The 12,912-nt window shown below is 39.9% G+C and overlaps 1 protein-coding gene and 1 pseudogene across 2 annotated transcripts in view; both read right to left on the bottom strand.

The window, feature by feature from the left end:
- RAB3GAP2 (RAB3 GTPase activating non-catalytic protein subunit 2) overlaps positions 1 to 12,386 on the bottom strand; it is a 122,838-nt gene extending 110,452 nt beyond the window's left edge. Inside the window, exon 1 of the mRNA XM_050761039.1 lies at positions 12,086 to 12,386. Coding sequence (XP_050616996.1) covers positions 12,086 to 12,200 — 115 coding nt within the window. The 5' untranslated portion in view covers positions 12,201 to 12,386. The remainder of the gene's footprint in view (positions 1 to 12,085) is intronic.
- Positions 2,066 to 11,475, bottom strand: LOC126937653 (aurora kinase A-like; annotated as a pseudogene). Its single transcript, XR_007719805.1, has one exon. The product of XR_007719805.1 is annotated as an aurora kinase A-like (transcript).
- Positions 12,387 to 12,912: the final 526 nt, after the last annotated feature.

Raw genomic sequence — 12,912 nt, 5'->3', positions numbered from 1 at the left:
TTCTTTTATAAAGATACATGCCCACGTATGTTGACTGCAGCACATTCACAATAGTAAAGACATAGAATCAACTTAAATGCCCATCAATGATAGACTGGATAAAGAAAAATGTGGTACATATACACCCTGGAATACTATGCATCCACAAAAAGGAACAAGATTATGTCCTTTGCAGGGACATGGATGGAGTTGGAGGTCATTATCCTCAGCAAACTAATGCGGGAACAGAAAAACAGACACCACATGTTCTCACTTATAAGTAGGAGCTGAATGATGAGAACACACGGACACATGGGGGAGAACAAAGAACAAAACACACTGGGGCCTGTTGGAATGGAGTGGGGAGAGAGAACATTAGGAAGAATAGCTAATGGATGCTAGGATTAATACCTGGGTGATGGGGTGATCTGTGCCGCAAACCACCATGGCACACAGTTACATATATAACAAACCTGCCTATCCTTCACATGCATCCCTGAATTTAAAAGTTGAAGAAGAAAGTCTCACTAAGGCAATACTTCCAAGAGAGCTTTCTGTAATAATGGAAGTATTCTATATCTGTGCTGCTCAATATGGTAGCCACTAGTAACATGTGGCTTGAGCACTTCAAATGTAGCCACTGTGACTGAGGGACTGAATTTTTTAAAATTTAATTACTATTGATTTAAACGTAAATGTAAATAGCCATATGTGGCCAGTGGCTACCATGTTAGATAGCACAGTACTGAGGTTTTAACATCTGAAAGGTAGAGTATAAGTAGTCAGGTGGTGGCTTTTATGTCTGATTTCACAGACCTTAAAAAAAGTAGGGGGCAATGTGATAATAAGTAATGTCTACTCTCTTGACCTGATGAGATTCTGTCTTCTGGGGAACTTATATGTGAGACTTAGACTCACTTTGTACAAAGAAAAGCAATCTATGTTCAAGGGACCATTTCTGCTCTCCTTTTTAAAGGCAAGATATGGTCACAGCAGATACTTAGGAGTTTCAAGAATTCTCTATGAGGAAGGTTCAACAACTTACTCACTCTTCATTTAAGGTCTCAATAGTCCCAAATTGTATTAAGCATAGTACTCATTCAAAACTACTTGTCATACTTCCAGGATTGTCACTGCGTATACTCTAAAATAACCTCTTAGGAAAACCATGCTAAGGAAAAGATAATCTCCTCCTTTGGAATACTGCAATAGCCTCCTAACTGGTCACTCTACTTCCACTTTACCCATCACTCCCATCCATTCTTCTCTTTGCTGACAAAGAAATGTCTCTAAAATATTTGTCTGGCTATCCTATTTCTCAGCTCAAATTCTAATAGTCTCAAACTCCATTGCCATTGCTATTACCTTAGTTCTGCCTTTATGGGCTCTAACTTGGACTTCTACAACTATCTATCTAATGGTCACCTGCCTCTAGCTTTGAACTGCCCAATCTATTCTCTTCACAGCTACCAAATATATCTGTTTAAAACTCAAATCTTAAAATACTTTTGCTATACTTTTACTTAAAACCATCAATGGCTACCCTCTGCCCATAGCAGAGATTCTTAGTATGCTGTAAATGGGTTACAGGTGAGCCAAGATATTGATCATTTTAGCAGTAAAAGCAGTCAGGTAGGGCCTGGAGCTATTGGAACTATGTCACTTTCCATCATAAGCAGCTTTGTCACATTTTTAAATAATCTATTATCAATCTAATTGACTGACATTTTGTATTTTGGTTAAAAAAAACACACACACACACACATAGGCCAGATGCAGTGGCTCACGCCTGTAGTCCCAGCACTTTGGGAGGCCAAGGCAGGCAGATCACAAGGTCAGGAGATCGAGACCATCCTGGCTAAAATGGTGAAACCCTGTCTCTACTAAAAGTACAAAAAAAAAAAAAAATTGGCCAGGCGTGGTGGCAGGCACCTGTAGTCCCAGCTACACGGGAGGCTGAGGGAGGAGAATGGCGTGGACCCAGGAGGTAGAGCTTGCAGTGAGCCGAGATCACGCCACTGCATTCCAGCCTCGGCGACAGAGCAAGACTCCGTCTCAAGAAAAAAAAAAAAAAATGTATCATCTTAACCATTTTAAGTGGACAGTTCAGTAGTGTTAAGTGTACTCACAATGTTGTAAAAAAATAAAAAATAAATAAATAAATAAATAAATAAAAGATCTCCAGAACTTCATCTTGCAAATCTGAAACTCTGTATCATGAAACAATTCCCGTTCTCCCTTCCCTCAGCCTCTGGTAACCACCATTTTATTTTTTGTTTCTATAAATTACTACTTTAGCTTTCTCACGTAAGTGGAATCATACAGAAGCTGTCTTTTTGTGACTGGCATATTTCACTTAGCATAATTTAACAAGATTCATTAATGTTATAGCATGTGATATTTCCTTGATTTTAATGGCTAAACAGTATTCCACTGTGTGTATAATACCACATTTTGTTTATCCATTCCTCCATCGATGGGCATTTGGGTTGCTTCCAACCTCTTGGCTACTGTGAACTGTCTATGAACACAGGTGTGCAAACATCTCTTCAAGACCCTGCTTTTAATTCTTTTGTATATATACCCTGAAGTGAGATTACTGGATCATATAATTTTTTAAAAATTTTTGAGGAACTCTATATTTTTTCCATAGTGGTTGTACCATCTTATTATCCCACCAACAGTGCACAAAAGTTTCTAATTCTCCACATCCTCACCATATCCTGTTACTTTGGTTTTTTTGATAGTAGCCATTTCTAATAAGTGTAACATTTCATTATGTTTTGGTTTGCATCACTCTGATGATTAGCGATGTTGAGCATCTTTTCATATTCTTTTTGGTCATCTGTATACCATCCTTGAAGAAATGTATACTTAAGTCCTTTGCTCATTTTAAATAGGGTTGATTTTTTGTTGTTGTTATTGAGCTGCAGGAATTCTTTATATATTCTAGATATTAATCCTATATCAGATACATGATTTGCAAATATTTTCTCCAATTTTGAAAGCTGCCTTTTCACCCTGTTGTGTCCTTTGATGCACAAAGTTTTTAAGCTTAGTGTAGCCCCATTTGTCCACTTTTGCTTCTGCTGCCTATGCTTTTGGTGTCATAGCCAAAAGCATGCAAGTCCAATGTCATGAAGCTTTTCTCCTATGTTTTCTTCTAGAAGTTTTAGTGTTACGTGCTGCATTTAGGTCTTTATTTAATTATTGTATATGGTATAAGGATTCAATTTCATTCTTTTGCATATGGATAGTCATTTCCTCTAACATCACATGTTGAAGAAGCTGTCTTTTCCCCCAAAGAATGCTCCTCGTACACTTGCTGAAGATCATCTTGACCATATTAGCTATCTATTCCATTCCATTGGTTTGTTTGTCTTTATGCCAGTATCATACAGTTTGAGTTTTGTTGTTGTTATTGAGCATATTTGCAATATGCTTTGAAATCAGAAAGTGTGAATCTTCTAACTTTTTCCTTCTTTTCCAAAATTGTTTTAGCTGTTTGGGGTCCATATGTCTTTTTTTTTTTTTTTTTTTTTTTTTTTTAATGTACGCTATTATGCCAACAAAAAAAAAAGAAAAAAAAAAAGATTGGGAATCACTGAGCCTTACAGGAGAATGGCTTTCAAATTTTTTGTTCATATATGCCCCAAAACAATTTTTTAGTATGTATCCCTTGCAAAAAATATGTAGTTTCAGTTATACTATAAACATGCACATTTTAAAATAAAACTATTATTTTTTAAAACTTAGTGGATTCTAAACACTATAGGGAAATGATACCCACCAACATCCATTAAAAAAAAAATGCTGATCTTCTCAACAGTTTTTACAAGTCCTTCATTCTCCTTAAATACTTATTTCTATTCTATTTCCTCCACAGAATGCTATTCTAATAAACATAGATTTTTATTATTATCAGTACAAAACTTTCTCTGCAAAAAAGGATATGAATTGAGAAAACATTTTCCTGTAATCATAAGACTCTTAAGTATGAACAATTTTCTTCTTGCTTGAGTTATTGCAATTATTATAAGTAAATAAATGAGGAAAACAACATAAATGTACTATATATCTTGATAATTAAACAAAAAGTAAAATTGGAAAACCCGTAATAAAATGAATGGAGGAATTCACAACACTTTGATTAAATGGGAAGGTTTTTTTACACCTTGAAGCAACTTACTATAATAAGACTACAAACGTGTCAGAGGTAAAGTGGTAGAAGGTGGGGTGGGACAGTAGGCACTTTCACAGGTACATGTGGAAAATGATTTACTTAAAATCATCTGTTCCCAAGCAACCTTTAAAAATTTCCACGATCCTAAGGTACTCTTACTTCAATCTAAAGACCCTGCTACTGAATAGAATCTAAACTCCTTCACCAACCTCTTCTATTTTATCTCTTATCATATCCCACCCTCCCACCACAATTTACTATTTGCAGCTTTCTGAATCCCATACTGTTTCACATCTGTTGTCTATCTTCTCTCCATCTGATGGACACCTTTAAACTATTAATGTGAAAATATCACCTCCTATATGAAGACTTTCTGGGTTTCCTGGATAGACTAGACCAACACTCCTTCTCCCCCATCGTGTGCCATATCATAGCATAACACCCCTGACAATTGTTTCACATATGTATCTTCTTTTATTAGCTGAAAATTGCTTGAGGGACATATTTTATTTACCTTTTAACTAATTTTGTGCTTAGAACATAGTGGATGCTCAATAAATATTAGCTGAATGAAGAAATTGAAGAACACTCAAATCTCAATTTCCTCACTGGTAAAATTGTATCTGTATGATCCTCTTCCAATTTTAAAGAAACCCAATAACTCTATATATTTTCTTAAATTTCTACAAATGTTCTATTTTCAGATTATTTTCTCTCCTAGTATGATCTCAAACTAGAGAAAATATTTTTACTACATATAAAATATAGAGTATTTCATATCCTTTGTGATATTCCATTATGTAAAGTGATTCTATGATTTTAGGTTATCCTAAATAAAGCACATTTTTCTCAGAGATTGCTTAAAAACATGAATTGATTATTTCAACATAATTCCCTACTTGCTTTATATTCTGGTTGGTAAAAGAGGCAAGAAGGAGAGCTGTTCTACATTTTTAGTATGTCAACAAGAAATTATTTTACTCTTAGGTAAATCAAGAAATCTACAATATTATAATACCCAAATTATCTCCAACTATTCTGGCTCTCCCTCTCTGTTCATGTATTTATTTATTTATTTATTTATATGTTTGCCCAACTCAACTGTAAATTTCAGAAAGTTCTGGTCTAGTCATTGGAAATTACGTCACTGTAGGTTAACTGGCGACCCATAAAGTGGGTACCTATACTCTACCCATCCCTGCAATTTCAAAGTAATAAACCAGGGAGAGTGGCTCATGCCTATAATTCCAGCACTTTGGGAGTCCAGGTGGGAGGATCACTTAAGCCCAGGAGTTCAAGACCAGCTTGGGCAACACAGTAAGACCTCATCTCAATAAAAACTGAAAAAATTATCTGGGCATGGTGGTGCGTACTTGCAGTCCTAGTAACACAGGAGACTGAGGTGGGAGGATCCCTTGAATCCAGGAGTTTGAGGCTGCAGTGAACTATGATCACGCCACTGCACTCTGGCCTAGGCAACAGAGTGAGGCCCTGTCTCCAAAAAACAAAAACAAAACAAACAAAAAAGCCACAAAGCAGTAAGACCAGACTTCATGTCTTAAGTAGATAGTATTTACTTTATAAAAACAATTCTTTTTTGTTTTCTGTTTTTTGTTTTTGTTTTGTTTTGTTTTGTTTGAGATGGAGTCTCGCTCTGTCGCCCAGGCTGGAGTGCAGTGGTGCGTTCTTGGCTCACTGCAAGCTCTGCCTCCTGGGTTCATGCCATTCTCCAGCTTCATCCTCCCGAGTAGCTGGGACTACATGCACCCACCACCGTATAAAAACAATTATTAACAGTTGTCATTAATGCAAACATTGGGAAAGGGTAGGGCTCAGCATCTTTTAAAGCTATAGAGGACAGTCTTCTTTTGTAATTAAATATACAAAGTAACTCTAAAGTCATACCTTGATAATTCAAATATAGAAGAGAGTAGTAGCACTGTATCTCTAGCAGCTGTCCACATTAAAATAAAAGTAATTTTTTTTTCTGTACAAACATCTTTATTTTCATACTTAAAAAGAATCACATACTCATTCCAACAGTTTTACTAGGTTTGGTAAACCCAATAAGTTACACACTCAGGTACTTGGAAGGTTATTGGACAGCTCCTTAGCCGATTGAGTCAGGGCAAAGTGGTCACTTTCCCCACAGCCAGACTCTGGATTTGCCTCCTGGGAGGACACCATGCCTGGCACAGGCTGATGGGGTGGCTGCAGTCGAACCTTTCCTCCAGGTTATGAACCAGTTAACACAATTCTCGTGGCTACTTTCACTTCAGAGTGTCATGTTTATTGATGTGGAGTTTTCTGAGTAGGGAGGTCAAGGCACACCTGCTCAGTAAAACAAATATTTCTTGTAGTGTTCTAGATTGAGGGCAGCAGTCAATGGTAAAATAAATCTCGGTAGCATGTTCCTGACAGGTTATACGGCAGCACTGGCTCAAGGATTTCTCCCCCCACACGATTCCTAAGAATGTTTGCTAGTTGATTCTTTGTTTTGGCAATTTGATGGTTTTGATGAATTTGCTGTGATCCAGGGGTATTCAAGTACTTCTCTGAGCACTAGCCTCTGGCTGGGATTATACTTCAACAGTCTTGAAATGAGGTCCCTGGCTCCCTCTGTTACAAAGTCAGGGAATGTGAATTCTCAACTGATGATATTCTTTTGTAGGTCTCTTGGTATGTGTCTGCCTTAAAAGGAGGCTTCCCAACTAAAAATTCATAGCAAAGAACTCCAAGGCTCCAGAGATCCACCTTCTCATCATGCATCCGACCTTCAATCATTTCGGGGGGCAGGTAGTCCAGGGTGCCACAGAGAGTGGTCCTCCCGGAAGATGGAGCATGTACTGACCACCCAAAATTTGCAATGTTAAGCTATCCAGCTGATCCAAGAAGTAAGTTCCCTGGCTTAATGTCTCTATGAATAACTGTCTTTGAATGACAGTAAGACAGGGCATTGGCCAATTCTGTGATATAAGTAGCAGTTCTCTGCTCATCAAACTTCGAAAGTTTCTGAAGTTCTCTATTGACTGTTTCAAGTGGTGTATATTCCAGAATTAGGTAGACTCTGGTGGCATCATGGAAATAACCATACAGTCTGATTATATCAGGATGTTGAAGGTAGGACTGTATTTCTACTTCTCTTCTGAGTTGATGCTCCAATCCTGCTTTCTCCAGCTGAACTTTAAATAACACTTTAAGAGCCAGAATAAACTTGCTTTGTTTTTCTCTTGCCAAATAAACATTACCAAACTTTCCTTTACCCAGAAGGTGACCAATTTCAAAGTCTTCCAAAGCCCATTGCCTCTTTTTTGATTCTTCATTTTTCTGTTTTGATGCCAGTTCCTCCTCAGGATTATTTTCAGGTGCCGACAGCGGGGGCTGCTTGCTCTTTTGGGTGTTATTCAGTGGCCTGGAGACAGGATGAGGTACACTGGTTGCCTGCAATTGCTTCTGTTTCTGATTCTGAACTGGCTTGTGACTGGAGACAAGCTTTTGTGCTTGCAAAGGAACACGCTGGGAAGAATTTGAAGGACACAAGACCCACTGAGCCTGGCCACTATTTGCAGGTAATGGATTCTGACAAGGAAATTGCTGAGTCACGAGAACATGTTTTGGACCTCCAACTGGAGATGTAGCCTTAACAGGCCCTGAAATGTAGTTTTCTTTAGATTGGTCCATGATGCCTGTGACCCTAGGCATCTTCCAAGAGCTCAGCCCAATAAAAGTACTTTTAAACCAACTGACACACCTCTATAATTCACAAGTAATTGGGGTGTTTTATGTTTTTACATATCCTCTAGAGATGAGCTGGGTTAAGAAATTAAAACTATATCAGCTGAAAAATTTTAAGATGATCTCATGATTTCTGCTTCCCAATAAACATTTATAACATTAATAAATAAAGTGAAGAAAAGCAAAGGCAAATACCATCAGCAGTTTAAGTCAGGTCCCATTTACCTGCTCTGCTAATTTCATTTTTTATCTGTAAAATTTCACTGTACAAAAGTTTACGTTCAAAACTCTTTATATTACGGCTTGGCCTAGCCTATCTTAAAAGTGCTCAGAACACTTACATTAGCCTATAGTTGGGCAAAATCTTCTAACACAAAGTCTATTTTATAAGGAAGCGTTGAAAATATCTCATGTAATTTCTTGAATACTGTACACTGTAGAGTACAGTCTCTCATATTTGCTGCTGCTACCCAGCATCACAAAAGAGTATCTTACCCATTGTATCACTAGCTCTGGAAAAGATCGAGGTGCAAAACTTGAAGTATGGTTTCTACAAAGTACACATTGCTTTCACATTACTGTAAAGCTAAAAAATTGGAAGCCAAACCATCATAAGTCTGAGATCATCTGTACAGGTTTTGCAAAGGGCCTCACTGGTGAAGAGGTCCATTCTGTTCATTTTCTACATGAATTGATCATAGCCACAATAATATCAACATACACAAACTCAAGAATTTGATTTAGAAGAGTAGTACATTAAACCGTATTTGTAAATCTATAGGTATAGTGCAAATTAATCTAGATGTTTGGGGTATATTTATATCCCCAACTGCCTGTGTAAGTTGGACACATATTCAATCTGTATATACCTGAGTTTTAGCACCTATAATTGTGCCATACTATATTATAGCCATTAGCCACATTTGGCTACTTAAATATAAATTAATTAAAATTAACTTGAATTTTAAAAATTCAGTTCCTCAGTTGCACTGGCCACATTTCAAAGGCTCAATAAACACATATGCCTACAGGTTACCATACTGGACAGTATAGATATAATGATGAAAATAAACAGGATGATATGACGGACAATAACAAGTGGGAACAAGGGGGTTGTATTGACTACTTTAGATCAGGTGGTCAGAAAAGGCTGCCCTGAGTTGACATTTGAGCTGAGACTTGAATGACAAGATGCAACTAGCATGCAAAGATCTGCAAAAAGCATCCAAGGCATAGACAACAGTGAGGGCAAAAACCTCAGCCACAAATGTGGTTGGCTGGTTTAACAACAAAAAAGAGTGTCTGAAGCATAAGAAATAAGAGGAGAGGTGTATAATGTCCAAGAAATGGCAGGAAGCAGAGTCTCAAGGGCCTTATACACCATTTAAGAACTTTGGATTTTATGTTAAGTGAAATCAAAAACCATACAGGGTTATAAACAGGGCAATGTTAAGCTGGGTGCGGTGGCTCATGACTGTAATCCCAGCACTTTGGGAGGCTGAGGCAGGTTGATCACAAGGTCAGGAGTTCAAGATCAGCCTGGCCAACATAGTGAAACCCCATCTCTACTAAAAATACAAATATTAGCCAGGCATGGTGGCGCATGCCTGTAGTCCCAGCTACTTGGGAGGCTGAGACGGAAGAATTGCTTGAACCCGGGAGGTGGAGGTTGCAGTGAGCCAAGATCATGCCACCGCACTCCAGCTTGGGCAACAGAGTGAGACCTCATATCAAAAAAAAAAGAAAAAAGGCAATGTTGTGATCTAAATTATGTCTTAAAAGCTCACTCTACCTACTGTTGAGAATTATTATGGGAAACCAAGAGTGGAAGCAGGAAGATCTGCTAGAAGAAGACATATCATATCATAGCCCAGGTTGAGAAAAGATCATGGCCTGGACCAGGAGAGTGGTAGAGGGATAAAGAAAATTTGTTCCTTTTTTCTACATTCCCTATCTACAATCCTGCATCTGCTATCCTTCACAGCCAAGCTCCTTGAAATAGTATACTTCACTTTTTAACCCCTTATCCTATAAATATGCTTTCTGCCTCCACTATCCTACTGAAACTGTCCTAAGGTCCAAGTTACTTCCACCTTCCCAAAACCAATGAGCACTTTTCTATCCTTTTCTTACCTGACCTCTGCTGCATTTGCAAAACTGCTGACTATTCCTCACCTTCATCAAGTTCTCACCTTCCTCAGCTCCAAGGGCCTTACTCTCACCTGATTTTCCTCTTTCTTTTACTCCTTCTCAGTCTTCTTCCCAGTAACCTCTACTTGACTTTTAAACACCAGTGCTCCTCTAAGTTTACAGCTTTAGTACTCAGTGCATTTCACAACATACATAATCTTTGAGACTGAATTTACAGTTTTTGCTGTTAGCTCCCCAATTAACGTCTCTGGCCCAGTACTCCCTACTGTTTAGACTATCTATATCTGGTGTTCAACCAGATGTCGTTACTTGGACATACTGTAAACATTTAAAATGCGAAAGGTTGAAAATCTGTATCCTTTATTCTCTTATTATATACACTTGTCCAAACCACAAGCCAAAGACTTCCTAAACTCCCCCTCACTTACTAGTTACAATGCCCATCACCAGACCTTCAGAAGGTCCTGCAGATTCTAACTCCTTTATGTCTTTCTAATCTAGTCCTTCATCTTCATCCTGCTAAGGTTCTTAATTCAAGCTCACATCATTTCTTGCTTGGATTACTGGAAGAGCTTCCCAATCCATTTCCCTTCTTCCAATCTCTCCTCCACTTTGCTACCAGAGCACAATACGGGTCTTCAACAAACGTTGTTGATTACATTAAGTACAAATCTGACAATGTCATTTCTCTACTTAAACTTTCAGAGAAACGCCACAACTTTCACAGGGCTTCTCATGGTCTAGCTCCTTATCACTATTACTGCCTCATTGCCCCAATTCTTCCTCTCCCATCCTCGTCTCTAGCCACTCAGCTTTTCTTAGTTCACTAAATGCCATGCCATTTCAGTCCTTCCTCTGCACATGCTATTACCGCTCCTTTACTCCTCTAACTAGTACTTCAAAGGTAGGCTTAAGTATCACCACTTGAAGAAAATGCCTCACATCTATCTCAATCACATTGAATGGAAGTTAGTGATTTGTCTGTAAACCATAAGTTCCTAGAGGCAGGGTCCACCAACCTTATTTGGTTTGTAGCACCAATGACTGGCACAGAGTATGTAATCATTCACAGATGGGTTTGATTTGATATCTTCTAAATTTTTTTTTAAAGGGAGAAGAGCTTAGTGGGCCTTATATCACCGTTCCGGCATAGCACAGAGTGAGAACACTGTCCTACAAAGCCAAACGTGCTTCATGTTGGAAATGCAAAAATAAAATAAAATAAAACACAAGGCACACCCTTTCAAAAGATGAAATGTAGGAAATTCTGAGAGCCTATGTAGTATCTAAGAAACCAGCCTTGGAACTTTATACTACGTGGGGAAAGGCTTATTTAACACTTTGATGATAAAAATAGGTGGAAGGCTTCTCATCCCAATAAAGCAAATTAACCTTTCTTGGCTATGTCACTGTAATTTTAGTTCCTAATGTAGGAACTCTTACCACCTTAAGAGTCACTCATTTGTCAGTCAGCCATTTGTTCTCAAAATCTGAATGGGGGAAACGCGGATGAAAGAAGGGAGAGTGTGGGGGGATGATCAACACTTTCGGAACGGGAGGTGGCAGAAGGCCACAGTCCCCGGGATGGAAGAGTGGGCGCTGGGGCAATACCAGAGTGGAGCGCTGACATGTGGCAAGGAACGGGGAGGATGCGATCACGGAGCAGGCAACATGAAACAAGGGACGACCCCAGGCTGAAGATGGGAGACGGAGAAGATACTTAGAGAGAAAGCTAGGAATGTGGGGGTAGGGGGGAGGGAGGAAGTGGTGATAGGCAGAGGCGAGAGGAAACGAGACGCAGTTTTGGGCCAGGGATCAGAGGGGCTGAGGAGAATAGCTGGGTCGAGAGGAAGACAACACAAATGGGGCTTCAGGACGAGGTGGGCAGGGGTTCATCCCGGAACAGAGGGGAGGCACGGGAAGAACTGGGGGTCCAGAGGGCAGAGGCAGGAGGCGCAGAGCGAGTAGGAGACCCGAACCCGCCGAGCAGAGGCCGCGGGTGACGGGGGAAGGAACGGAGAGGTGAGAGGCACTTACTGGGGTCCCTCCGCAAGGCGCCGCTGGGGATCTCCTCCCGCAGGTGAGGAAAGAGGAAGTCCCGGGCGGCCTGGAGGTCCTGGAAGTAGCAGAACTGGACAATGGAGCAGGCCATGGCTCCGGGGAACCCCACTACGGCACTCACCTTACCTCACCACGCCCTGCCCCCTCCACCCCACTGCGGCCGCCGCCGAGCCCCAATAGCTCTAGCCAAGCAGAAGGCGGAGAAACCAAACCGGAAGCTGTCACTGACACGGGTCCGCTGTCTCGGAGTACTGCGCAGGCGCAGGCTGGCCCAGGCGCCTAGGGAGGGCTGGCCCGGGTCACGTGACTAGGGCGCCGCTGCTGCAGGTGGAGCCAAAGTCTACGTGGAGGCTTGGGGCAGATTTTCAGTCCCAGTTCTGCGTCTACACCAAGGAATGAACCCTTTCATTCATTCTGGCTTTTAGCCAGAGGTGTTCTAATTGGACTTGTCCGCGCAGGCCTTTGACTCATTCAACCAATCTTATTGATGCCCTAATATTGGCACGATCTTGATGTTTCACAGAAAATAATTCGTTTTAAACTAGTGGCAGGCCAGTGGGGGACTGTATCCTGCAAGAGTCGGATTTTGAAAAGATTAATTGCTCTTCCGGAGATTAGCCCCGTCAAGGCTGGCTTTAAATGCTCCTGCTATAAATTTCCATAGTACTATGCAAGCCCAATATAGTACGTGTTAAAGTGTATTATACTCTTATGTTTTCATTATTCATTTGGTTTTTCATTCATGCATTCATCCATCCATTCGACAAATATTTGTTAGCCTTTTAAATGCCAGCCACGCAGGG

This window comes from Macaca thibetana, chromosome 1 (genome assembly GCF_024542745.1).
Source record: "Macaca thibetana thibetana isolate TM-01 chromosome 1, ASM2454274v1, whole genome shotgun sequence".
NCBI lineage: Eukaryota > Metazoa > Chordata > Mammalia > Primates > Cercopithecidae > Macaca > Macaca thibetana.
The sequence above is the reverse complement of the archived record's forward strand: the minus strand, read 5'-3'. Positions and strand labels throughout refer to the sequence as shown.